The sequence below is a fragment of the Aythya ferina genome (genome assembly GCF_964211825.1).
Source record: "Aythya ferina genome assembly, chromosome: 21".
Lineage (NCBI taxonomy): Eukaryota > Metazoa > Chordata > Aves > Anseriformes > Anatidae > Aythya > Aythya ferina.
In genome coordinates this window covers 5201368-5228849 of record NC_140319.1, presented here as the reverse complement: position 1 = coordinate 5228849, position 27482 = coordinate 5201368, and the positions used below count along the sequence as shown (strand labels likewise).

At 42.8% G+C, this 27482-nt stretch overlaps 1 protein-coding gene across 2 annotated transcripts; it reads right to left on the bottom strand.

The window, feature by feature from the left end:
- C1QTNF12 (C1q and TNF related 12) lies at nucleotides 1-27271 on the bottom strand. Of its 2 annotated transcripts, XM_084494797.1 has the most exons (10): nucleotides 27087-27271; nucleotides 26101-26416; nucleotides 25137-25396; nucleotides 13386-13505; nucleotides 12154-12265; nucleotides 11712-11893; nucleotides 7784-7892; nucleotides 7187-7277; nucleotides 3023-3101; nucleotides 1-2422 (listed from the first exon to the last, which is right to left on the bottom strand). In XM_084494797.1, exons 3-10 carry the CDS (start codon nucleotides 25305-25307, stop codon nucleotides 2324-2326), a joined length of 963 nt encoding a protein of 320 aa, XP_084350923.1. In that variant the 5' UTR covers nucleotides 25308-25396; nucleotides 26101-26416; nucleotides 27087-27271; the 3' UTR covers nucleotides 1-2323. The 2 variants fall into 2 exon arrangements, with proteins under 2 accessions (XP_084350923.1, XP_084350924.1); XM_084494798.1 differs by lacking the exons at nucleotides 26101-26416; nucleotides 27087-27271 and adding an exon at nucleotides 25723-26045.
- Nucleotides 27272-27482: the final 211 nt, after the last annotated feature.

Here is a 27482-nt window from a genome sequence, read left to right as displayed (position 1 = left end):
TTCTGATAAACATTTTTTAGTTCTACAACAAAATAAATATTTTAACTCTGATTTACCAAGAACAGTGAGACTTTTCTCAAAAAAAACCCATAGGTATAACAACATACATTGAACGTCACAACACTTGGTGATTATGTCGCTGCAAGTCATGCAAGTAACAGCCCGATTTATTACAAATATTCACGCCGTAGGAAGTACAGGATAGTAATACATGCTGGGATATAGGCCATTTGCCCTGACTACGCCTACTCCATCAAAACCCAGTGCAAACAACCTGTCTTTGTTGATATGGTTCAGCGATATGCATGTGGGTTATACACTTTGTGCAGCTCCAAAAATCACTACTGTGGCAATTTGCTGTCTTTCAATAGCTGTGGATTCCCCTATGCCAGGGAAATAACCGGTACACAACAGTGTACTAAAAAAAAATCCACAGGAATTGCTCGCATGTATTGTACAGCAAGAGTTAGTATCTGATTCACATGTCCAGTTAGAGCAATTGTGTTTTATTGACTAAAAAGAGGAATTTATCTGTGTATATCTGAAACAGCACTAATGGATTGTTCCACATACTCTCTCCTTACTCTTCCATTAGGTATTTTAATACATTCTTAGTGAATGAAAAATACCATTTAGTCCTCCTTTTAAGATCAATCTTCAGGTATTTAGAATGGAGATAAAGAGCCTCAGACGTATCTATTTTAAGGCAGATTTTCCCACAGCTCTTGAAATAAGACATCTTTGCTACCAACCTCAACAGCAGTGTTCCTGGAGCTTGTAGAAACATCGTATATTGATCAGCCTGAACAACAGACCCAGCAACAGATGACATTTATTCATACTTTCTGTCCCCAGCAGTCTTTGTTTTCATTGCATGAAGATGTTGAAATTGATCATAAACTGTAACATTATACAACTGGTATCTTCCTTTCACTGCCAGTGCTCAAAAAACAGTATCTGGACTCCATTTGGGGCCTTGCTAACATTATTTATGATGCTGCTATACAAATATTTCCTCAGTTAAGTTGCACCAATAAAAGGGCCAAGTCTCTGTTGACTCTGTTGAAGGGGAAAGCTATAGAGGTACATTAAATGAGTAGTGTTTTTTTTTTTTTAATCACAATTTTTTAGGTTAGCATGCTAACCCACTGAAATGACAACACCCATTCACTTTGTTAAAATGAGTTTATAGCCTGGGGCTATTTTCAAAGCAGCTTTGGGGGCTCAATCTCACATGCTTACATTTGCAAACAGATTTGTGAAAATCCAGAACATATTCACTGCCTGCAGGTTGGCTTTTGGACAGTCTTTGACAGCACTTCCAACAAACAAGCAGAACTCAGACTCCATTTTACCCATGCCATCTGATGGAAGTAAGCCTTGTCCTGTGTTTTCTTTATTTCACCACAGTCAAAAAAGCACCAAGCAGGTGACATATCTGATTCGAGGCTGCTGTCCTCGCTGTCTGTGCCAGCCTTTGGACAACTGTCGTAATGCATTTGATACATTTGAAAATGAATATATGGCATCTGAGAAGATGCTGCGTATGTGATGCAGTCCAAAGCCAAATATATATCTTACTAAAACATAAGAACATGAATGAGGGAGTTCATGCTAGAACTGGTGCCATCGGCCTCACTTTTTCTTAAAAACAAAACTGCGCAGGCAGCGAGGTATTTGGCTTCATCAGTAACATCAAAGAAATACCTAGGTAGAGAGAACCACAATTAAACAGTTCAGACTTTGGATTCCCATCTCTGGAGCAGGCATTGAGAATTCAACTTGCTACTTGTCAAATATATCTAAGTTTGGACATGAGAGGGCCTATACCATTTACAACTGGATGAAAAACAGTTTTGTTGACAAATTCTTGTCTCCTTCCTCCACAGCACACTGAATTTAGTCACTATTTTACTCCCCCCTCAATCCTTCATTTACCAACTTAAACACCCCTCAATCAATCCCAAAGACGTGCTGATTACAAGTGTTATTGAGTGAAATAAATTTATAATGTAACAAATGCCATATCTCAGTGTATTGTTCAGTGAGCGTCTGGTGAAGCACAAATTAAATTTTACAGTTTGTTTCTGAATTATAAAAGTGTATTTTTTTTTATGATGAATGAACTGCTGTGGACCTTGAAAAGCAGTAGCCTCTGAAAGCAAGCTGAAGTATCTGCAAAAGGAAAGGCTCTTTGCTCGTTTAAAGTTGCCAACAGTTATATGAAGCAGTCTTCAAGAGTCTAAGTAAAGGTTTCTTCAGTCAAATATATACTGTAAGGCTCTCGTTTGTATCCTTCCCTGACCCAGTGCTGCAGACGATGTTATGCGCCCATTAGCATGCCCATGAAATCTGATCCATTCTGAATGGTGATGGGAGCTCCAGCACTGTTGTCCACAAATATGGAGGTGTACTGGCCAGCCTGCAGAGAGAATAAGAAGGAAAATCTGACATTTCATCCCAGTGTAAAAGGAGAAAAGCATTTTGGTGCCATGAACTAAGCCTAGGAGTTTCCTGCTGTTTTCTGTGGCTCATGGGAACAGGATCTGGCCCAACATCTTCACTGCAGCACTAAGGTTTTGACTTGGAAGAAACCTGCTGCAGGGAAACTGTTTTAGGCTCGTTACTTAACTAGATCCTTACTGCACCAGTGTCTTCTTCAGTGATCACAGACGTGACCATCTGCACTTCAGATTCCCTTCTACAAAATGGGAAATACAACTGCCATCTTGACATACAGGAGGAGATTTAAGAAAGAAAAACTCTTGTTTTCATTAAGACATTTCTCAGAGAGAAGGCTACCTCCGTGGCTTAAGATCAGAATGCGCAACATCTGTTCTTTGCTCCTGTTCCTGTCAAAGATTCTCTAAATGACATACCTGGGGTGACTATAACTTCATTAACCTTAAAAAGAAGGTTAATAGCTTTCCCACCTCCTGGTGAGAATTCAGCCTTGCCAGTGAATAACTCCACATCGTGCCCAGCAAACTGTAACTGTGCCTCCCAGTCTGCAAAGACTTACCTGCAGCTGCAGTAAGCCATGCACGTAGACCGTGAAGATTTTGCTGTTACTTTCCAAACCAGCAATGACTTCCAAAGACCTAAACAGTAGCAAAAGAAAAATAAACAGGTTAAGCACCTGAGGCAGTTACAACACAGCTGTATGTGGAACAGCAACGGTCTCATGGCCTCCTGAGAAATAGGACCTGGTGTGCCAGTGTCCATCTGTACTAAACTGGTGGCCTTGGTTCTAGCAGAAATCAGCCTTGGAAGAAGAACAGCAGAACCTCGTCCTCACTGCAGTAACTTAAGGAAGTCCCACAGAGCACACAGGGTTGTGGATGCAAAATTCAGCTGCAGGCAGAAAGAGGGAGCCACCTCCTCTCAATGGGGCCTCTCTCAAGACCCTGTGGTCTCTAACTCTCACCCTGGAACAGAAGCTGAACATGTCCTTTAGACCCATCTACATGCCAGTTATCCCACAGCCTGTCTAACACCACAACAGTTTATACTCTTGTTATTCTGCAAAGAGCTAGCTATATACAACAGCTCATCTTCAAGGTGTGAAAGGCCTATTTCACCACAACAATATATGCAGACAGCCTTTGCAAGAAAAAAAACGTACTCTACAGCTGAAAGCTATTTTTGGGAAGCCATTTAGATCAGGGATCACACACAAGCTAAAAATATAACTCTGATTCAATTTAAGTTTGAGGGAGAGCTCCAGATCACCCCTCCATCATGGTTCTTTTCTAATATCATAACGTTGTTCCCATCTTATTCCTTGCAGCAGTAACACGTAGGACAGCCACTCTGGCATCCTCAGTTTCTGGAGAACTACTCCTTACAGGACTTTGGGTGGAAGGAGTTGCCTGAGACAGCATCAATCAGAACCACCCATGTAAGCTCAGTTCCAAAGCAATATGAAAGCTCAGAGCTCCATGCCTGGCTGGCTTTTCCAAAATCTGCCTAGCCAGTGCTAGCAGATCCAGTTGTTTTTCCACGCAAACCAACCCCCCTCCCTCCCTTTTTTCCATGAAGGGGTGGTGACGAAACCTAGCAAGTGCAAACGTGCTGTTTCCAGCCCCCTTGCAAGGAAATAATGTGCACAAAAAGTAGGGGCAATTTGGCCCTGAGAGAGCAAGCCACTTGGCACCACCTTGATTGAAGAGCTCAGTCTGTGTGTCATATCCTGCCAAAAGCCTAACTTGGGTGGGAACTTCCCACCATTAATCTCTTCTACTCCAACTGTCTCCGTGCCTCTCAGTTTCCATCTCTCTCAGCCGAAAGCCCTCAGGGCTCTTTCAGCTCCCTAAAATGAATGACTGTGTACGTAGACATCCCCAGGAAATTCCACAAGTACGGGTAGCAGCTCAGCCTGTGCCAGCAGTGTCTGTCCAGACAGGTTCCCATCCCTCCACCCATCCTCCTTCCATCCCACAGACCAGTCACACTCTCACCCACCGTAGGAGGGAGAGATGTCTCCCTTAGAGCCAGTGCTGGTCCCGCTTTATTCCCACTGCTGTCCAGCTCACTCAGCTCAGGACAGCTTTGCAGGACAACTGACAGTAAATCGCAAGCCTGGGCAACTGATGAAAACTGAGTCAGACTTCAGAGAACTTTATCTAAACCATTAACAGCTGGGTCAGTTCTGACTAAGAAAAAAAAAGTTTTTATTGTTGTTGCTCTTTGGAGAATGTAGCTATAAAATTCTTCACGTGGCAAGTTAATCCCAAAAACATCCCAATAAACCTGCTTAGGCTGTATGTGACAAAGAGGTTGTTCACACATCCCAGATGGTACCCAAAGACCTTGCTAGGAGCTTTCAACTAAAAGACCTGCAATGTGAAAGTCCTGGTAGCTTCCACGATCCACACAGAAGCTTCCTGTTAGGTAATCTCGTGCCTGCATTTACCAGAACAAGTAAACAAGACTAAAGTCATGTTGCAATCAGAGGCTGACATCCATTCTTAAGTAATGTTACTGGTTGACTGGATGGACAACAGAGGGGAGAAAGAGACACAGAGGGACACTGTCCTTGCAAACAGAAATGAGCCTTACAGACAAAAAAAGAAAAACACACTTTGTTCTTTCTCAGATGCCTTAATTAAATCAGTTGGGAATTTGTGGAATCATTAAAACTCACCACTGGCACCTTCGTTTATTTTTCAAAGTGATTTATCTGTCTTACCCTCTTGAAAGGGCACAGAGTGACAATGATTTCCTAAGTGTTCCAGGCTCTAAAACAGCAGTGCTTTGAAACAAACAAGTTCCAAGCCAAGATGCAACAGCCTCATAGGCTCTGTAAATCAGATTTGTATTTGTAAGTAGTTAGATATAGCTAAGAATTATTCTAAAAATAATTTTTGGATGAACATATAAGGAGAGCCTTTTCCATTAGCACATTCCCCACAGATGGCTAAAGAATGACAATCAAATTTTACCCATATTCAGGTCATTACTTTCAGTTACCTCACTTTGCTTGTTCTAACTCTAAAACCACAGAGAAATCAGGAGCATTTGTGACACTTGAAAATGGAATTTAGATTTTCTGTATGATTTTGTAAGTGAGGATTTGTGAGAGCTACGGGCAAAAAGGGCAGTATCATTCTGCCCTATTGTTCCTACCTGTTCCACCCCAGAGAATAAAAGCCTGGAGTCTCCCCAAATCACTCAGTGCCAACAGACATTCCAGATGTCAAGATCAAGCCCATGTCCATTCTTAACAAGATCTAAAGGACTCCTCACAAGTGCAAGACTGCAACCGGTCCGTCACTGCCTCAGCTAAGTGCTGCAATCATAAAAGACTGTTATAAAACAGTCTACAAGGCTGAATAGGTGCCAGGTGCTCCAGTCAACAAGCTCCTTGACTTCCCATCAGGTCAATGGGCACGCAGCTCCTTGTTACCCTAGCTACTAATGGCTACTCTGACGCCAGTCGAGTCTTTTCCACAGGCCAAAGAAACCTAAGAGAGCTGGTATTTATTGTATGAGGCTTCGTGTCAAATTCATCCCCCAGTAAAGCCTCTAAATTGAAATGCCTGTGGAGAGGTCAGTCCTATTTGCAGCGCTCTGAGTCATGGAACGGGGAAGGTGAGGGCTGAAGTAGCCAGCCCTGCAGCAAATTTATGGTTTTGTGGGTTTTAAGCTGCACCTGTGTAGTCATTTTATGGACATATTTCAGTGGTGCTATTGCAAGGCTGTTGCTACAGCTGCACTGCAGGAGCTGCAGGCAGGGCAGATCTTCTGCAAGCCCTGTAGAGGCAAATTTTCCTCCAGTGACAAAGATCCAGCCACAGATCCAGGCAGTGACCACTACCCAAGCAGCACTGCCCTCTGCTGGGTGCATTTCAGCCCAGCCCAGGGGCTCACCAGCTGCCTTCCTCCAAGCCGAGCACGCCAAGCTCATCATCCTCAGCAAGCTGGCCTTCTGAGACACAGGGCACCTATGTGCTACAGCTGAAAGGATGATAAAGCCAGCAAACAGCAGCCAACAGCATGCTTATGGCATGGCCCTTTGCATGAAGAGCAGCACTCAACGTTGCCATGGCCTCAACAAAAGACTTGTTTAGCAGAGATTTAACTAATGAATCCCAGCAGAGGAAAATTAATCTTGGTCGTCTAAGCAAGCTCCACAAGGCAGCTAGGGGCTGCAAGAAGGTATGAGAGACCTTTAGGCAAGCCCTGCTCTTTCTGCCTCTCACTTTTCCCCTCTATTTTCCACCTACTCTTTTTTCTCATCACCCCAACACTCCCGTGACAGCGTTAGCGAGATGGTGTGCATTCCATTCGGGAGGCAGGTGAAATTGTAAAACTGAGCTAACAACCTCCGGCACAAAATTAAAGCGTTTCTCTCACTCCGTGTGTTTATGATGATAGCTGAGCACTCAGCACCTTTAGCTACATCCAGTTTCAGCCCGCTCCGTTCACAATTCTCTCAACATATGTAATATTTATTCTGCTATTTAGAGTACCTGACACCATCCACTGAAAAGTTAAAAAACGGGGAAAAAAAAAAAAACAAACACACAAAGCCTAAGGGCTACAAGGAATCCATCTTTTCAGAAAAGTTCTACAAGCATTTTTGGTATAAAATTCACTGTTGGTAAACCTGATTTCCACAGCTGGTTGAAACATCAGCCCATATGAGAAAAATAATTGCCCAGACAGCATTGCAGTAACTCACGTGTATCGGTGGCAGAGAGATTCGATGCAGATCAACACTCGGACATTATCTCTGGCTCGGAGCTGGACTTTACTCTTTAACTCACTATGATCTGGGGAAGGCAGAGAAACAAAGATAAACACTTTTGGAACACAGCAGAAAATTACTTCCTAGTGTTTGGGTTGAAATAGATTCCAGTAATATTGCGGCTTCCTAGGAAAGCACCCTTCTAGGTGCTTCATCACCAAATGATTAAACAAACAATTGTATTGGCGACAAGCTAGAGTCAAAAATGTCTTGATTCAGTTCTATATCATCACACTTATTTTATCCAATGTCTTCTTTGGAAGCCACACACTCTGCACATAAATATATTTGGTGCCTAAGCTCACCCTCCCTAAGGAGTGTTGACTGGTTTGGTTTGCATGGAGCAGCCTGCTGTGAAATCACCCAAGATTGGGGTTTTGGGCCATGGTGTACCAAAGGCAGAGCTCACTGCAAAGGGCTGCTATTGCATATGCTTCAAATCAAACAAGACCCACCAGAGATTGAGTTCTCCAGGACTCCCTCCTGCATTTCTCAAGCAGTACAGGGAAGGCTTCCGTGGACAGCACTCACCGATATGGACGTTGGCTGAGAACTGGTAGATCCCAGACACGGGTGCTGTGAAACGTCCCGTTGACAGATTTAATCCTGTCCCCCGGAGAAAAGCTCCTTTGGCCAGAGGCTGTAAAATAAGAGCAGACATTGAGCAAGTCCCCAAGTACAGGTACAGAGGAAATAATCATGGCTCTCCAGCCACTTCAGGTAGGAGTCAGACAGCTCTGATACTATGAAAGAACAACTGTTCATATTCTTACAGATTCCATATTTAGTTTCATTCTCTTCCAGCCTTGGATTCCACCGATTAGGCAAAAAACCTAGGGAAACAGCATGCAGATTCTCCTTATGGCAAGGGAGCAGTCTTAAGTCAAACTCACAGCAGATTATCTGACTTAGACTAAAATAAACTCTGCAAGAAATGTTTATTGTTAGTTTTGGCCTGTCTGATATGAATTTGGCTAGAGCTGGGGAGAAGCAAGAGTGGCTTCAATGGGCCAAGAAAGCACATTAGTCAGACTCTGCTTCCACCGCAAGGGCATTCTGTGCAGTGTAAACGCATTCCCATGGATGCTGTTCTGAGAGATTTGTCCTGCATTGGTCCTGAGGGACGGAAGAGCAGCTCAAACCTGCCTTTGTGCGACACACACTCTGCTGTATCCCTAATACATGCATGAGTGCCTAACAGGGCAATCTCAACAGAACTCAATAAGCCAAAATTTGAGTACTTTCCAATGCTAGATAGAGAGAGAGGTCTGAAAGGAAGAGCTGGAACTCATAGCGATGTTGCCACAGGTGCTATTATATTTAAAAAATAAAATAAAATAAAAATAAAATGAGAAAAGAAAAAGAACTGCTTAGCTGCTTTCTCTCTGAAAGAAAGTAAAAGGCTGCAAACCTTTGGGTCATGTGGTGCCTGCGTAGAGTTACTGCATGGTAGAAGGAAACGACTAACCTGCAAAATCCCAAGCAAGGCTCACAGGGTAATTCCCAGTCCCTATTTATCAAGATCCAGACCTAGACTTAAATTCCACAGAACCTAACTGGAAATGTTTTACAAACGTATCTACATTTATCAGTGTGCACTGATGTGTGCCTGTGAACAGATACACCTAAACACAAAAAGGAACTAAGTTTCTTCTACGTGAGAGAGGACCTAACAGCTAACCTAGCAGCAAAGACTGTGGAATGAGATTGATTCCACTCTTATGCCATCACTGTGCAATCACTTTCAGTAATGCTATTTTTAATTTACATCACTGGAAGTGCAGATCCAAGCCTCATATGTGCAAAACTGTTCTGCATTGTTAATTCATTCCTTTCTTGTTACAGCTATTAGCAGAATCAGCAACCTAATTCCAAAACCACTGGATGGGCATGGAAGGCAATTTTAGGCACCAGTAAATTATCACTGATAAAGCATTCCTGTTTCTTCATGCCTTCTGTGGCTTTGTTATTCTTTTACTCATAGAAATAGACAATGCAAAGGGTTGGTTCTGAGAAGGGAGAGGTTTCTCTGGGCAAAAATATTCCATTAAACCTCATGCCAATTAGAGTTCCCTGTTGCATTTACTGTCTCACAGCAGCATGCTCACCCAGCTGCTTCCAACACTGCAGGGATTTACATCTGAGAAACTACTTGTACGCCAGTTATTTCAATAATCAGACTTAAAGCAAACAAGTCGGTGTCCATTTTCTACAAACCAAGACCACCTTCTCTTCCCCAGTCCATCTTTTATCCCCATGCCTCCCCCATCCACTCCACAGCTTCCTTCCTGGTGGAAAGTAGGAACCATGTGCAGAGAACTGAGATGTGAACTGCCAGCTTAGCTCTTCAGTGATAAAGACTGTGGAAAGCAATGCACTGACTTATCTGTTATTAAATAATGGATAACCCAAGCCTGTACAGCAACAATAATGCATGTAGGATCTCCCAAAGCAGTAATGAAGTTCAGCTACTAAAGGCAGACATTTAACTTGATCTCAAGGCACTAGAGACACCAGGACTCCTCCTGAGATCTTCCAGCATGAACACATGGGCCACCTTAACCTTGAATGATCCATCTCTAGTGATATTCCTGAGCCTCACATTAATCCCACTTCCATAGCCTGTCAGAGGCTATAGTTACTTCAGTTCTTGCCATTTTCTTTCTTTGAAAAGGAGGTAATTTGTCAGAAACTCCAAAGTCTGAGATACGGGAAACAGAGGTGTGATAGAGGGAGTACTACATGTTTAATTCCAAATACCAAGGACATTGGAAGACAAAGAAGAGAGGGGATGAACACTCGTGGAGGAAATTTAGCATGGGAAGATGAGAAAAACATTACATGCTCTCTGAATACTCAAGGTCAGAGTGACGGAGACACCGCATTCAAATGACAAAGGAGTACCAGTCCCTTTCTGAGCCCATGTTCATTTCCATGTATCTCAAAATGTTTTGGATAAGTTCCAAAGCCAGGAATTATATTCATTCCCTATCATCTCACTGGGAAGTATCAAACCGCTGGCTCCTTTGCATCATTAAACTGACAGGGTGGAGGGAGGGGAATTCTCTCTCTCCCTTAGACTGTCTAAAGACAATGTTTTCATCTTTGCAGGAGCAACCACCGTCTCCCTCCCTGTTAAATTCCCCTATATCAGAACACAAGCTAAAACCAGACACTTCTTGTCCCAAAGCTGAAATGAAAGGCTGGCATCCAGAGGCCTGCCAGCCCTCCCACATCAGCTTCAGGGCCAGAAGCAATTAGAAACAAGCTAGGCATACGATAACAAAGCATGGGAAGCATCAGCCTACGCGCTGATTGCTGAGATGTCTTTATTCACATTTTCCCTCCTAATTAATGAGGCAGCAGATCTCTCTAGCCCTGCCTACACTTCAAGTACAATCTTGCCTCTGTGCCAGTACCCACAGTGCTGTCAAACCAGGCTTCCACAAGTGTATCTGGGAAAGATCCAGGAAAGCACCCTATCCAGAACATAACCACTGCCTCTAGTCCTGCAGCTGTGAAGTCCTAGCAGCAAAAGTACTCCATAGAAAAAGATCTGCTGGACAGGATTCTGCAGAGATGGGACTTCATCTAGATGGGATGAAAGCTCAGCACCTTACTGCACAGACAGTTTTTAGCTATTACTTTGACTAGCATTTATACTTCACATTCAGGTCCTGTTTGCAACTGGTTCAAAAATGGTTAGCAGAAGGTTTAACATCATCAAATTCAAGAGCTTGCTCATAATGACTTACAGCATCCCACGACAGCATGCTTGTAATTTAAATATGACTATAATAAAATTATATAGGTAACATTTATTGTCTTCTATAAGACAATATCTAAAGAATTTTAGCATCAAGACTGACTCATCTAACAAATGATTGCCCTTGGGCTTACAGATCTATAATCGATGATTGCTGCCTCCTTCTGACATTTTTCTACATCCAAAGATTACTCTGGAATAAAACAGGGTTTGCATTGAAAAAAAGGAATACATCCTTCAGATGAATGTCAAATGTGGACAGGTCTTTCTCATTAACTGAAATAGAAATTGGCTGTTTAGACCTGTGAGACAGCCCTCTCTTGCACAGACCTGTTAGAACTTCAGTAAGAACTGTCATGAGACTCAGCTGGGATGCAAGACAGAAAGAAAGTCTGCCTCTTTTCCTCTGGCAAGGAAGAAGACAACTCATAGCTAACTGTCCATCCTACTGCAGCTGAGCTTTAGGACTGAAATCACTGAATAAGGTCCAATTTATGTCAATTACATAAAAAGGTAGTGCAATATTCACAGTATCCAGTCCTGAGATGAGCTTCTGGGATCAGCCTTCCCCTTCAGGAAACACCTTTAGCTACAGAGCCACCTAGCAGCTTTGCAGACTGGGGGAACTACGGCTGATCCACGCACTGTGGCTGTTGTGGAGCTGCACAGGTTCAGTCTCTAATCCCTTCTCACCGATTGGAAGTTCTGAAGTTCTACCAGGGTCTTCTTATCTACGACGACTTGTCCTTTTAGCTTGCAATGGAACGCCTCCTCCACACGTCTGTGGGGTGAAACTTCCTCCAAGGAGAGCAGGAGTGGAGGCAGCTGGCTAGGATGGGCTGAAATAGCAAGGGATGCCCGGCGCTCAATGGCTTCTGAGGACAAAAAAAAAAATAGAGGAAAAAAGGCTTAGTTTAAGCACTTGGTCTATGAAACCGTCAGCTGTGTGATTAGATTTCTCTACACTCAATTCTTCAACTTGAACTAACCAGCACGAAGGAAACACTTCTTCAAACTTCTGATTATCAGGTAGGGAAATGCTTTAGGGTAAACATTGCAAAGCCAGTTTCTTATTTGCCATGGTGCTTACTGAAAGGAATTGATCACAGAAGCTCAAAGCTCTCACATTCTTTACCTTTTAATATCTCCTTAAACTCCTGCAGAAGGACTTCCCGGGTGACTTCAGCACCAGGTGCTCCTGGAGGTCCCTGAGGGCCAGGAGGTCCTGGGGGCCCAACAAGGCCACGCTAAGGAAGTAACCAAAGAAAAACACAAGAATTAGAACCAGGCAATTGCACTGGCAGACTGAAAATTCTCCCAGCCACGAGCCAGCTCTACAAGGCTGCCAGCCACGTGAGCAACCCCCTCTGATATCAGTTCAACTCCAAGCCTGATGCAGTAAATCTTAAACCGGCTCTCGAGCCAGCAGAGAATTCCAGCACTGGGAATTTACTCACGTATTTATGAGGGAGGATAAACTTTGCTCAGGTAAACACTAACTGGTTCTTCAAGCACATATAAACAGTGCGAAGCACAGCAGGCACAAGACTGTGTTTGATAAAAGAAGATAAAGAAGCAGCAAAGTAACTTAAGCTGCTGCCTTATTCTGCTAACTCAAACAGCCATCTGACCACATTTTACATGAACATATATTGCTCAGACATAACGATCACATACATGTTTGGTGTGACAGCAGAGCTCTGAAAAAAATGAAATGGTTAATTCGAAACACCTGGAAAGGTTAGCTACACACATTAGAGCTTTAAGCTGGTAGCAGGAACATGAAATGGTGTTATCAATGCTGTTTAAATGTGTATTGTTCTCTGGGAGCTCCTGCTTCATCAACCAAACTGCAGCAAACCTGCATGGAAGCAGGCTGTCAGCTACTGAGAAGTAAAAGAAAGTCATAAAAAACATTCTGTGTTTTCTAAGCAGCAGATGAAAAGTGCACACATGATCACCCAGCAGGTGATCAATTCACTGATTTGCAATAAATGATTTTTCCATGCCTTGATTAATGCATCTTTTAAGCTGCTTGTGCTTCATCTAGTTGTAGAAGAAAAATGTTAATTTTCTTTCTACTGAGCAGAAAAAACAACAAGTAAGTCTCAGCCCAAGAAACAGTTGGTATAAACAAAAATGAGTGCTGACAATGGAATTCACAGACACTTATCTTACAAAGCATACACGCTTATTGTCCCAAGCTTCTCCAAAATACTTTGGAAAATTTAACACAAACAACTGAAAACACAGCATGCCGGGTTGGGAAAGCAAAAGCTGGAACATACAAAACACCTTGTGTAACAGAGTGCGAAGGGAAGCCATAGTGCACATTTGTTAGTTGATGTCAATCTAGAAATAACCTACTAATTTCTTGTCTTTCCCTTTGCATCTCCTTTTAGAGGTGTTGCCATCATCTGGGCGGTGAACAAAGGAGATCCAGGTCCGCCGTGGATCTGTGATTCGTGGGTCTGGAGATTCTAGGATCTGAAGAGAAACAAGAGCAAACACTGATGACGTTGCATCTCTTTGGCCACTGTGAACTCAGAGAACAGAAAGTTTCCAGACCAGCCATCTGCTACCTGAACCAAATCCTTGATCCAAACACACTGCATCTGGGAGGACATTGAAGGTTTAGGGTCCACTGTAAAATTCCGTTTTATCCCACTTCTGTAGCACGCAATTCAATCAGATATTATCCAAATCCATGACACTTTGGATCCATGCTCATTTACAGGAGCATCACAAAAAAAAAAAAATCAAAATCCTTTCTCGTAACTTAATACGTGACCTCCTGCAGGTGTCCCAGCTCCCTTTACTGAAGGGATCAGAAAGCCAAGAGCTGGGAGCCAGCGTGCCTTGAGGACCTTTCTCAAACTACCAAGACTCAGTGCTCTGCCAGTCCTAATACGTGCCACAGAAAACTTGCACATATGCCAGAGATTGTTCACCGCTGGCATCTGATATTTATCAGTTGGATCTATTGAGAGATAAAGGGAGATTAAAATGTACAGGAAACCTTGAAGTGCTCCGTAGCTTTCAAATCAAAGGCTGGTAGAATGACAAATGTGCACACGGGAAAAAGCAAAACAAAACCATTTCACAATAAAAAAAACCATTTCACAATAAAAATAAAACCCATGTCTGACAACAAAGTAGATGTGAATTTGCAAATTTATCTATCTCGCCCCTTCCTATGGTCTGAAATTGTATCAGAATCACAGAAATCATTTAGAGAAGTTTAGACATGACAGTTCTGGATCTCTTCTGAACAAAGTTTGGACAGAAAAGAGGCTCTGTTGTTAGGAATTCGGGTCCACTTACTACTGGGCTCCCTAGTTCCCAGTACTCAGCTCTCATACAGGACCAGGAGTAAATAATCAAACAGCTATACCTGTTGTTTTCCCTTTGGGCTTGGAATGAACTCTAAATTAAAAAGGCACCAGAAATCATTGCTTACCAATACCTGCCAAGTTCTTGTCAAGACCAATTAACCATTGACTACGGGGTTCCAGGCTGTCGGCATATCAGCCTCTCAGATGTCCATCACAGTGAGGATAAAAGCACAAGTCCTCACAAAGTTTCATGAATCATGCTTAGGTTTTCATACCCATTAATGAAAAAGACAGAGAAGAAAATTGTAACTTTCCAGCAGGAAAGCAACACAAGGCGGTGGTGGGTTGAATAACAATATGAAATGATTTCTAGACCACAAGTTTAAATCAATCGCTATTGATCTATCACCGTTCAGGAGGAAGAAAACAAGATGGATGTGGAAAAAGCATAGAAGGAAAATCAGTCAAGAGCATACTCTTCAGATCCCAAAGTATTTGTTTGCCCCTGGGTATTAAGCTCCTGCTAATCTCACAGCAGCAGACACAGTTTTGCCACAGCTCTACACTCAGTGGCCCTAACAGTAACAGTGACCTCTCCTCAAAAGCAACAGGGATCGGATAGAGGACTGCAAATTTTGGCTAGAAATACCAGGGCAAGTCCATTTTGAAGAGAAGAGAGCCCGGTCTGTATGATCTGCTATGAAAAATCTATGCAGAATAAATATGAAATGAAACCTCAGAAGCCTGCTGGAGCTCCAGCTGGAGCTCATGAGGAATGTTGGTGCTCCTGAGCTGATGCAGAGCCTGGAAAGCTCTCTCTGGCACACAGCCAGGCACATGAGCATAGTACAAGGCACTTGTCCGTGGATTCGGAGCTGATGTGATCACAACTATTTATTCCAAACAGCTTGGGTCACCAGATCATTTACAAAGCAGCAGAGTGTGAACAGCTCCACAGGAGCCACAGATGCATTGCGAGCTGAGCAGGGGTGTTTGTTAAACATCTCAGAAACTCTAGGAACCCAACTCTGTCTTCTCTATTCAGATAATCTTGGGTGATTTACTGCTCAGATGTGACCCACAGAGATATCTATTCCTATTGAATTGCTCCGTGTGGGAAGTCCAGTTATCCACCCTACAAATAGATGGCTGCCAACGAGAATAGTTGGCATTTGTTTGCTAAGCCAAAGCAAGGGTGACCCAAATCATTTTGCTGTATTGATCACACATTTGACTGAAATCAATCAGAGTTATGGTTAAACACTCCCCAACGTGTTCAAATTTAGTGTGCATCTCAAACAAGGGCACAACAAATCACTGACACCAATCTAGTTCATTATTTCTGTACCCAAATTAGTCTTCAACAGACTTTTTATGTTTATAACCACATTTATAATCAGGTGCTGATCATGTTTTGTCAAGGCATTCCATAAAGTTGTTTTAGCTAAATTATCTGTCATGTTTACTTACAGCACACCGGACTTTTCACTGTTCCAGTAACTTTCCAAAAGCCCATTGGAAATTCACGGAAATGGAGCACCATGGAAAATCCCAGTTATTCTAAAGTTAGTCACACCTCTCTAAAACATGATTATTTTATCACAGATTGATTTCCTCCTTATGCTTTGAAAAAATCTGCAGTTGAGCAAAGATAGGCTGAGAAGGTCCTTTGATGCAAACCTCTCCATCTTTCCCAACACGCAAACCTCAAGACAAGTGTTCACAAACCTTGAAATATCATTAGAACAGCACAGGAGCTACAAATTTATTTCTATGACTAAGATGATTTATATTTACCAGAGGTTCACAGAAATCTACAGGTTTCTGATAGATGTTACCAATTTTTTCTTCCTCACAGCATCTGAAAGCACACGCGTGCAGCATCACCACACAGGTGAATTCACACCTACAGGGGACTGGGTTTATGAGCACTCAAGTTTAAAAAGCTCATAAATATATAAGCAGGTAAAAGCCTACCTGTGCTGTTTGCCCAAAGGAAGCAGATGCATTTTTCCCCCCCAGTGACTGGGACTGCCAGGTCTGTGGTAAAGCTGCTGTGCATTTCACAAAAGAGAAGGAAGTAACTTGTTAATGGAAACACCCAAGGACGGAGTATTCTCCCAGTGCTCTAACAGGAGTCAGCAAAACAACAGCTGGGTCACAGAGAAAAGGAAAATAAAATCAGTTTGTTCTCCAAGAAGAGCTAGCTCGTGTGGCAGGAACTCAGAAGTACAATCTCCAGAACAAAGCAAGAGCAGAGTCTTAGGAACCAGGACGCAGCATTTGCTGCCGATGGATATAAGGCTATTCAAATATCCCACCAGGCTGCAAGACAGGCAGAAACCCCCTGTCCAGAGCAAATGGGGAAACATGCCAGCTGGGAACAGAAGCCAGCAGTCATGGGCAGAGTCTGACCATTAATTGTGAAGACAAACAGATGTCCTCAGCCCTTCTGGGGTTCCAGCTGTGAAGAAACAGCCCAGTGCAGACATCTTGTCAGGGAGAAAAAGAAAGCCAGATGACACATCCCAGAAAAATAAATGAGAAAGAAAGACTCCTGGAGTTTAAAAAAAGAAGAAAAAGAAAAAAGAAAAAAGAAAAAACAAACAAAAAAACAACACCTCTTCAGTGGCCTGCTTAAATTACAAATCCCTCTAGAAGACAGCCATGGCACTCCCCAATTTCTCCAGCGCAAGGATGATTGACAGTTAAAATGAATGTTCCATCCTTGTGGTATTATTATTTAATTACTATGGCATGCATGAGCAATCCCAGCAATAAGCATGCAAGCCTCTATTTTTCTTGGCAGCGGCAGCCTCCAGCAGCCAGAGAGACCTTGCAGCCAACTCAGGTATCAGTCAGGACTGAGAACAGCCTTGGAATCCCAGCAAAGGGGACTTGTCCCTCCTGGGGTGCTGTTTACAGAGCAAAGCTAACTTGCAGGAGTCAGGAGGAATTCTCATGTTAACTATGCTGGAATCAGGCTCAGTCCTTACCGCTCGAAACGGTGCCTCCAAGAACAACAGAAGCCCTGCCAGCAATTTTTAATGAACTTTCAATCAGGTCTCTTAACGTTGCTTTGGAATCCGAACACAACAGCACCTAGCACTTTGGAACCAGCATATGACACCAACGTGAGCTTCACCCCCTCTCTCCTCCCTCTCTCATGATAAAAGATGAGCTGAGCTGTAATTTAGGCTGCTGTACACAAGCAGAACCTGTGGTTCTTTCTGGCTTTAACTCCCAGAACAGCGTGCACTGCCCAGAAACACACACAGCCTCTGGCTAAGATTCAGCCAGCATGGAAGAAACTACTAGGAGAGATCTACAGTCAAGAAGCAGAGATTGGATCCTGAGAAATTTCTGAACTGTATCTGAACTTTCCTAAAATTCAAGGATACTGGGATCCAGTCTGCATCTCTGCTAAAAACCAAAGCAAAATGGACTAACGTAGTTTCAGAGTTTGGGTGAATAAAAGAAAGAGCAAGACTGAGCAAGTCTGTACATCCAAAAATCATTTCAAAGTGTTCTCGAGTATACCTAACCCTTTTTCAGAGTGGAAAAAGATGGAAAGAAAGCAAGGAAAGTTTACACTTTTGTCAGATGACAGCATCCTTTCCATCTGCAGTGAGAGATGCACCTCCAAGGACATACACCTAACAATTCTGGTCCTGTCTTCACATCCGAAGTTGCTGCTCTGAAAGTTTTCTCAAAGAACTGTCAATGTAGTTGTTTATCTGTGATGGAATTACATTTAGAAATTCTTTACTTAATAATTAAGCAGTTGCCAGACACAAAGTGGACCTGACTCAGCATTTCAATTATCTTAATCCATAAATCTCTATGCTGTTATGCCTGATTTACACCAGCAAGAGTATTGCCAGCTTCATTATGAAATTAGCAGCAAGTGATTTGCTTCAGTAGTGTATTTTATTTGGAACTGGTTAAAAAGTGACAGATCACTTTTTTAAGCATGAAAAAATCCCGTGTCAGCTGCTAATAACTCATGGTTATGCACACTCTCGGTTATTAATGAGATGTAAAACCAAGGTCCTGACCACTTGTGGTTTTTACAGATCTCTCAAGAATTTTCCCTAGAGCTGAAGTGTTAGGATTGGTATCGGAGCCAAATCCCAACTGGAATTCCTATCTAAATTCCCACTATGTTTGGTCACTGAAAAATTGTTCTTCATTTGTCTCAATGGCTATCACAAAACGCTCCTTCTCTCTGTTTAAACACAAACTGCCCTCAGAGCACCGACAGAACGGGTATGGCACGATGCATCTAGCACATGAAAACACATTTGATGTAGGACTCTATATGCCAATAATGAACCTTAAAAATATCGCAAACAGCTAAGAGAAACAAGACCAAATTCTGCATTACTTCCATGAAGGATGTACAAATACAGTATTATTTTACCTGGGCCATAGAGGCGCTGGGAAGGATGGTATCTGTTGTACTTTGAAAGGAAACATCTCTTCCTACAGACAGATCACAGCCTAGTCTCTCCCGTGCTCTCACAGGGCTTTAACGCTTGTCAGGCCCACAAATGCTCTCCATTACACATGTAGCCACACACTTCAGGCTGTGACTGAAATCTCGCTGCAGAGGAATGCAATCTGTGCAACGTCATTGAACCAGCTGCTGTTCTCAGCTGGAAGCAAAAGGCCGCAAAGAAATAATTCAGAAAGATTAATAAGCCCGGCAGACCTAGCCCAAGATATCTGACAGAGACAGAAGAATCATTTCAGCCTTCTGCAACTCCAGAAGTCGTGTCTCTGATCCAAAAGACAGAAGCTCTGGTGTTAGCACTCAAGATCCAACCTTCCTTCCATCAGTCTTAGAGACAGTTTTCAGCTCCCGTCCTCGGCTGAACAGAGTCTTCAGCATGGAACAGGGCACTTCTTGTTTGCTGCTGGGACATCTGCCTTGAGAAGAGCAGTTGCCCATCACACGAGCTAACAGGCCAACCTGGGGATGGAGAACCTCGGCACCTGCTTGGAATTACTACCCTGAGAAAACTTTAAAAGCATTGAAAGTAAATTCATTAAATTCGCCTCTAGAAAAATAAAAAATAAAAAAGTTTAATAGAACTGAACTCACCCTCAGCTTCCTTTTCCTCTCACTTCATAAGCAACATACTTGAATTATTCACTTTCTAAGCAGCCTTAAATGAGAACGAGCCTCAAGATCATTTGTTTTCTGCCTGAAAACCAAGGTCTTATCAGATTTCAAGACAGCGGACTTCATTCCAAGGTACTACCTTACTGGGAGACTGCCAAGAAAAGACCATATTGTAAAAGGAACCTGTACAGAGGGTTGAGAATTCTTCCCCTATGCTTTGGAGTGCCTCAGAGTGGTGCTTTCCAGAGGAAATAATATTTCAAGGACCCTTTACCTACGTAGCGGGTAACGAAACTAAAAATATTACATCATTTCTTGCAGAAATTCCATTGAAATCCCATTGACCTCAAATCATCGCTGAAATTTCATTAGGACAGCTGAGTCAATAAGTTTTTTTTTTTCCCCAAATTAGGATCATGCTTTTCTGACACTTAACTGAACCACCCCTGCAAGCAGCTCACAGAACAGCTGAAGTTAGCAGGGACATCTACAGGCTGCCTTTTTGAGTCCCCAAGCTCCAAGCAGGTGAACCACAGCAGGTTATTCAGGATAAGGTGCAATCAGGTTTTGCACATCTCCAAGGCTGGAGACTTCACAGCCTCTCTCTGTGGCTTTTTCCGGTGTTTGATCACCCTCACAGTAAAATGTCTTTTTTTTTTTCCCCCCACCTATATTTAAGTGGAATTTCCTTTTGCCTTTTTTCCTTTCACTGAGCTCTGGCTCCATGTTTTTTTATTCCCTCCTACTTAGGTAAATAGCACATTGATAAGATCACTTTGAGCCTCCTCTTCTCCAGGCAGAATATTCCCAGCTCTCTGAGCCTCTCCTCATACAACGGATGCTGCAATCCTTTCACCATCTTCACAGCCCTTGGCTGCCACCGCTTTAGCACGTCCAGGACCACAACTGTTACTCTAGATGTTGTCTTCCCAGTGTTTAGGTTTCCCCTCGGAGGGACACATCCACCTTCCTTAATCTGCTGGCAATGCTCTTCCTAATGAAGCCCAGGAGGCTGTTGACCTGTTTTGCTGAAGACGCATGTTGCTGGTTCATGATCACCTTGTTGTCCACCAGGACCCCCAGGTTTTCTGCAGAGTTGCTTTCCAGCCAGCTGGACCCCAAGGCATACGGGTGTGTACTGCACTCCACAAGTGCAGAACTTTTTAATTCCATTCCATGAAATCCTTGTGAACCCTCCTGGCCCATTTCCCTGTGCTGTGAAGCTTCCTCTGGGTACTATCACAACCATTTGGTCCATCAACCCCTCCTCCCAGCTTTGCACTTGCCAAGGGTGCAATCTTCCCTAGCATCCAGGTCATTAATGAAGATGTCAAACAGCGTTGGCCCAAGGATCAACCACCAGGATACCACTAACAGCCAGACTTCATGGCATTCGTCACAACCCTGCGAGCCATGCAGTTCAGCCAGCTTTCAGTCCACTTATCTAATCTGAACTCCATCAACTTGTCTATGAGAATATTATAGGCATGGAAAACTGCACTGGCTGAAGGGTACAGCTGATTTCCCTGTATTCCACCCAAAAAATGATATTCCAGATGGCCACCCCAGTTAGCAAGGTTGCTCACGCACAGTCAGTATGCTACATGGATGCCAAAAAAAGCAAATACTTACTAGCCTCCATCCCGCAATGCCTAGCCCAGCGCCATTAATATTAACAAGCCACAAGTGTGAAAATTGTCTAGACAGTTTTCAATGCTACTGATAAAATCCCATGCCAGTTAGTTTAGATGGAAATTGGGCAGCTCACAAAACACTGGCTGTCCTCAGAGGACATTTAATGAGACAGAAGAGAACAATAGACCAAGCAAGAAAAAAAAACACTTTGTGCTGAGCCTTACCTGAGCTAGCTCCATAGTGAGATTTAACTTCTGGAAACAAGAACCTAGCTACAGTCGGGTACAACTTGTCAGTCCCTAAGAAGAGGAACTATTGAGAATAAGGAAACGGATTTTTTTCTCCATCTGAAAGCATCAGCACATGTACTGTCATTATTCAGCCTATCCACAAGGTAGCTGGGGCTTAAAAAAATATTTAATGCAGTTTGGGCATGCAACAGAGCACTGTGACCCTGCAAGTGATCGCTTCAAAACCACACCAGATGGGAATCAAACAGTAACTCCTGATCAGGGTCAGCTTTATAGCCCCACTGCACCATCTACTACTGCTGAAATGTTAATTTAATGTCTCATCTTCTTGCAACACAAGACCCACGCCTGGAAAGGGGAAGACAAACCTGGCAGCTGCAGGTACCCAGCCGCTCCCTGTCAAATTAAGAAGATACATTAGAAAAAACGTTTGCATCCATCCCTCATGGTCTTAGTCCATTGGTTTCCGAGAAAAAACTTATGTGCTTTGCAAGCACACCTCATTGACAGCAAAGATAAAACTGGAGATTTTTTAAAAATACTTTTACTATTTTCCTTAGACGTATCAGGTTTATCAGAACTGAGATCTCTGTCTCCCTCTTTTAGGCAGAGGTTTCATCACAAGTTGTCCACTGTCGCTGTTAAAGGGGAGCTTTCTCAGCTCCGATTTGAAAACAATTCCCAAGATAAATCTGTTCCAAAATGTTTTGGTCCAGTTGAAGGTAAACAAACCTACCTTTTTAACAGTATGAGTAAAAATCGCTGCGCTCATGTAATATTTCATTCCCTGCTCCTGCTTTGACAAATCTACCAGCTGGCCACAGAGACTTCCAAGGTAAACACAGCCTTAATTTTTTACTGTACAAGGCCAAAAAAAATTCCATCTTTCCTGTTATGTAGTGCAGAGAAATGAAATAAGATACTGATGTTGTTCCACGTCCCTGCGCAGGGCATCTTTTTACTAAGCAGAACTGCTCAGCAAGGCTCAGAGATCCGTCTGCCACAGAGCTTTCAACTTCTCTTTAGCTTAGCAGGTTAGGCAAGGAAAGCTTTGCTGTTACTTTATTATTCACCATCCAATTAACAGGAAAGGAGACACTTCAGAGGAAAAAAAAAAAAAGCTACATTTGAAAACTGCAGAAAAATAAGGCAGTTCTCCACACTGCTGTTGAATTTCACCGTCACTACAACTACCTGAAGAGCCCAATTGCCTCTTCAAAGTCTGTCAGTCACTGCTCACCATAAGGTAGGAATTTACTGGTGATTTACAAACCGCTAATTTCTGGCTAGTCATCTTTCACATCTGGTACTTTATTTATAAGGGCATTTAAGCTGTTTTCTGTCAACAGCCAGTTGTTGTGAACCCAAAATGAGGGGCTGGTCACTTTACCTTGACATTGACTAACACATGGGTTTGAGGCAGCACAGCAAAGGGAAAAGAAGAGAATCCTTTTTAAAAAACCTGAAAAGTAACCTGATAAATCCAAGGTATTAACAGAGATTTAACAGATGCATTAGCGATCTAATCGCATTACAGAATTAGGCATTGTACCTAATGGATATTTATTCCTAGCTGCACCAAGATACCTGTACATGGTGCAATTTATCTCACTGCTGAACTTACGTGGTACAGTTGTAAGAAACTGTCTCAACCAGCAACATGCACAGTGGTTGGATAGAGCCTTCCAATAGAGAGGCAAAACCATGCTGATTTCAGAAGTACTATATTTTTATAATTTAGCATTTAAAGCTTTTGGTGATCCCAAGACCCGCTGTTTTCAATTTTGAGAGTCTAGTCCAGAGGCATGCACACAAAGCTCGCAGTTTGTTCAGCATGAATAACCCCAGAGACCAGCCTTAAAAATCCAGGTCCTGTTTGCCCTGCGGTACCTCGTGAATGCAGGCTGGGATGTCTGGCTGTGAACAGCAACAGAAATAGAGGCAATTCTTTATTTGCATTTATAAAGCATGTAAAAGAACCCCCTAGCTTGGGCAGGTGCTGTGTAGATTACAGCAGTCAGCCACAACATTTAAAATCATTGCTTAACTGGAGCCTGGGCTTCAACCTTAGAGAGATTCCAAGAAGAGAAGTTCGTATTGCAAAACGCTGGAGCGTGTATCAAGCTGAGTTCATGAGCATTTACATCAAAGATTTGGTTTGGTCCCATCCTTATTAAGCAGAATCTGCCTTCACTGAACTCTCCAGCTCTTGCAGCAGCCAAACCTTTGCCATGGATATTTTAAAGCAAAATATTTCAACACAGAAACTACAACTTTCAAACACTGTTTTAATGAATGCCCACTAGCCTCTGAATGGGTGCTGCGTTTCTTCTAGCAGTAATGGATGTGTGACTATCTCCGAATAAACCAGGACCGCTTTCTGCTTGCTTTTGCAATCAGAAAATATTCTGATTGTGGTCCAATACATTTCGCATCAAGACAAATTAATTCCAAAAGAGGCTGAAACATAGTTGTCCCAGCTATCTATCTGGCACAAGGAGGACGAAGCAGTTCTAGAGAAAGTGAAAGAAAGTGATTGAATATAAGCACCTCAAGAATTTAGCGTGTATACAACCTGTCCTGACAAAGCCCTGCAACAAACAAAAATAAGCTGCAGAAATGCTGCTTGCAGTCCCCTAATGACCACTTTAAGTGCAGCAGCCAGCTTTTTTATACAGAGGACTCTTTCCCAGACTTGCCCAACCTTAACCAATTACTCTCACAATAGCACTGAAGAGGATATTTAGAATGTCAGCCCAATTGTTCTAACGTGCCCCCTCTGCCATGCCCCAATTTTTGACAGGTTGTTCCTCTATTGCTATAGTGACTGCCATCCCTAATGCATGTGATCAAAGTCGTGTTTTAGAGGTCACCTCCGTTTGAAACAAGGGACATTTTTGTGCGAGTGGGAGAGAGTGGAAAAGGGCTGTGTGATAGGGGACACTCCCTCCTTTCTCAGCGCTGTAGTCTCCTGTTTCATCCTGCTCCTACTCCCAGGACCTGCTTTTAATTTCCTGAACTCCTCTCCTACTCCCAGGCTTTCTATGCAAATTTTGACCGTAAAAGATTCTGAGGTATCTGATTGACTAGAAATCGCATCTTTCAGCCTAGAGTGATTCCCCCAAACACATAGCTGCAAGGATCCTGCCCTTAAGGACTCACTCACTAAGCCTAGCAATTCGTCAGCTGCAGCCATTCATTTATCATACACAGCCTTACACTTGTCACTTCTGCACGATTAGCCCCATCCTGAATCCTCTCCTGAAACAGCCAAAATCATCTTAAACAGATCATGTGAATAGACCAAATATTTTCTCATCTGTAATTTTAAATCACCAATCTCTCTAGTGAGAAAGCTCAGACATGCTCAGGTGTTTGAACTGTTGGATTTGCCTAAGCCAGTTTTCATACAATGTTCCAGAGAGCAGGTTTGTTTGCAAGAGATATATTAATATTCCAGTATCATTATTGCACTGAGATAGCCCTTTTTTTTTTTTTTTTTTTAATACTCATGCTTTCATAGCAAATCAGCTACCAGAGGGCTTGGAACTTCAGTCATGCATATTCTAAAATTATCACTGGAAATTGTATTCCAGTCATTGCTTCAGTAAGCTAGGAAATAAATCATGCAAAGGCAAAAAGAGAGAACATTTTTGAAAATCAAAGATATTTTGGCAAGACTGCTTCAATCAATGAAAAAAAGGAACCAGCATCACCTTACTGCCAAAAATGAGTTGCACCAAGCACTGACAACAGAAAAAACACCTACCTTGGGATGCCCGTGCAGTTCTTCACTATTTGACAGGGTAGCATTGAAGGGCTCTGTATACTGATTAGGTTCTTTCTTCATCTTTCTCTCTTTCTTTGCTGCCATAACTCTGAAGAGGCAAAACTGCTGACAAAGTAAAGTTGCCACAAATACCCAGGTGCACCCCTTCATTTTGAAGAGGGAGTGGCCAAGTCAAGGAGGGCACTCTCCAAGCTCAAAAACCTTCACCACCAATAATAGGAATCGCCACAGACTTCTCTCTAAAAAAAAAAAATAAAAAATAAAAAAATAAAAAGGTTAGAACTATTAAAGATGATCCTCTGGGCTATGCAATGTCAAACGAGCAGCATGCTTGGGTGTGCTGGTGGCTGGAGAGATCTCCGCTCAAGCAGGAGGCATTGAAATGGTACAGATAAACTTGTCTGAAAATCTGGATTCACTCGAAGAAAGAGGTAAGTCCATTCAGCCTCTTGAAGCTTACATAAATACAAGGGGCTCTGGAAAGTCCTGCCACCCACCTTGAAGTGTCATTCCCCCCCACCCACCCACCCAATAAGTCTTCAGACTCGATTAAAATGCACTCAACTATGAAACCCAGAGAAGTCAAATTGCTCAGGGCAACAGTTGCTCAGGCCAGAGCTGACAACACAAACTCATTAGGGGGGTTGTTAGGTTGTTCCTCTTCAACAGATTTCACTTTCTTGTCATTTAAAGTGTTGTGCTCAGTTCAAAGCAGGCTTGAATACGGTCCATCCATCCTCCCTTGAAGGATACCTCCCTTTGCTCAGTGACAAGTCCTCATCCTTTCCTTTCAAGACGCTGCGGAACTGTAGCCCAAGGTTGCTACAGCCACTGCTCTTCTGACGAGGCTGAAAGCATCACAGCTCAGCCTTCTAAGGAGAAGAGCAATTTTTCATATACCATAGAAGTTAAAACAGGGAGAAATAAAAAACTGTGGATGTACCTAGGTCCATTAGGAGCAGGAAAAGTTTCCCCAACACTAGTTTCTCTCCCTCTTTGGTTGGGTTTATCTTCACTTTTCTTTAACGAGACGATGAGCAGCAAGTCCCAATGTCGCAAACAGCTGTCAGGATGTAGAAACTTGTCTTTTCCATCCTCGTCTCCCCTCACACTAGGCAAGATTTCAGGTACCTCTTAGTGTAGATAACGCCTGATTTTTCTCGCTGCTCCTCTCCCCAGCTGAAAACTGGCAAAACCCTCCTCAGCTTTTGCTTTACCTCAGCAAATAAGTACTTCTTTCCTGAACGAGTTTCCATCAACTTGAAGAAAGGGGAAAAAAAAAAAAAAGAAAAAAAAAAGGAGGAGGGATCACATTCTAATGAGCTGTCAAGCCTATTCTCTTCACATTCCTATTAGACTCACTGATAAGTGGAGCTGGCCTGTGTGCCAGGCAGATTTAAATCAATGCCCGTTCCCTCCTCCCTCCCCTCAGCCCTATTCTGTACCTCCCCTTCATTATCTCAGAGAAATCACCATTTTTCTGGGAAGTTTGTAAAACTGTACACGAGTGTGTGGTAGTGCTAAAAATATGTGGCTTGGAATATGCACTCAGCATCGCAACACACATCCATACATCAGCCCTCTTGCTTTCTCCTCGGGTTAGCTGCTTCACACATTTTCCCCCCAGCTCTCATTAGAGGCTGGCTCAGTGGGGGCTTTCTGATTTATTTACTGGAGGGCGGGCTCATTACTAAAAAGAGCAGAAAACCAAAGGATCCAAATCTCCTGCAAACATTGCGTAAGAGAGATGTTAAAGCACTTGGACAGCCTGCTAATCTTTGCCTGTTGCCCACCACCAGGAACAAATCTTCCGATTCTCTCTACAAAATTGATCTGAGCTTGTACCACAAAAAAAGTCCAAGAATTATAAAAATTTGAAGTCCCTCACGCAGTCAGCAAGCAACAGGCTTGCTTTAACAATCTCCTTACCATGTTTTCTGTAATTCAGGTAATGCCAGTGCAGTATTTCATTGGACTTTAGGTGGATCAGGAGCATCCATTCTGCTGTCTCTGTTACCTGTCTCAGGGAAACTGAGGCACGAACAATCTGAGCACAAAATCAAGAACTCTTAAAAGTCAAGGTTTTCTTAAAGCACCTTTTCAGGGAGAGAAATGGAGTTTGGGAAAAAGTGAGAGCAAAAAGAGAGTTGCAGAGAAGCGAAATAGTTAACAGCATATCTCCCCTCCCCCAACCAGCTCACATTCCATCAAAACTACGTGGCAGACTTTATTTGTTAATAATATTTAACTTTCTTTGGCGCCTTCTCATACTTAAGCCTCTTTTTTTCAGGTTAGTTGTAGACAAGCCATGAATTTGTAAAAGTG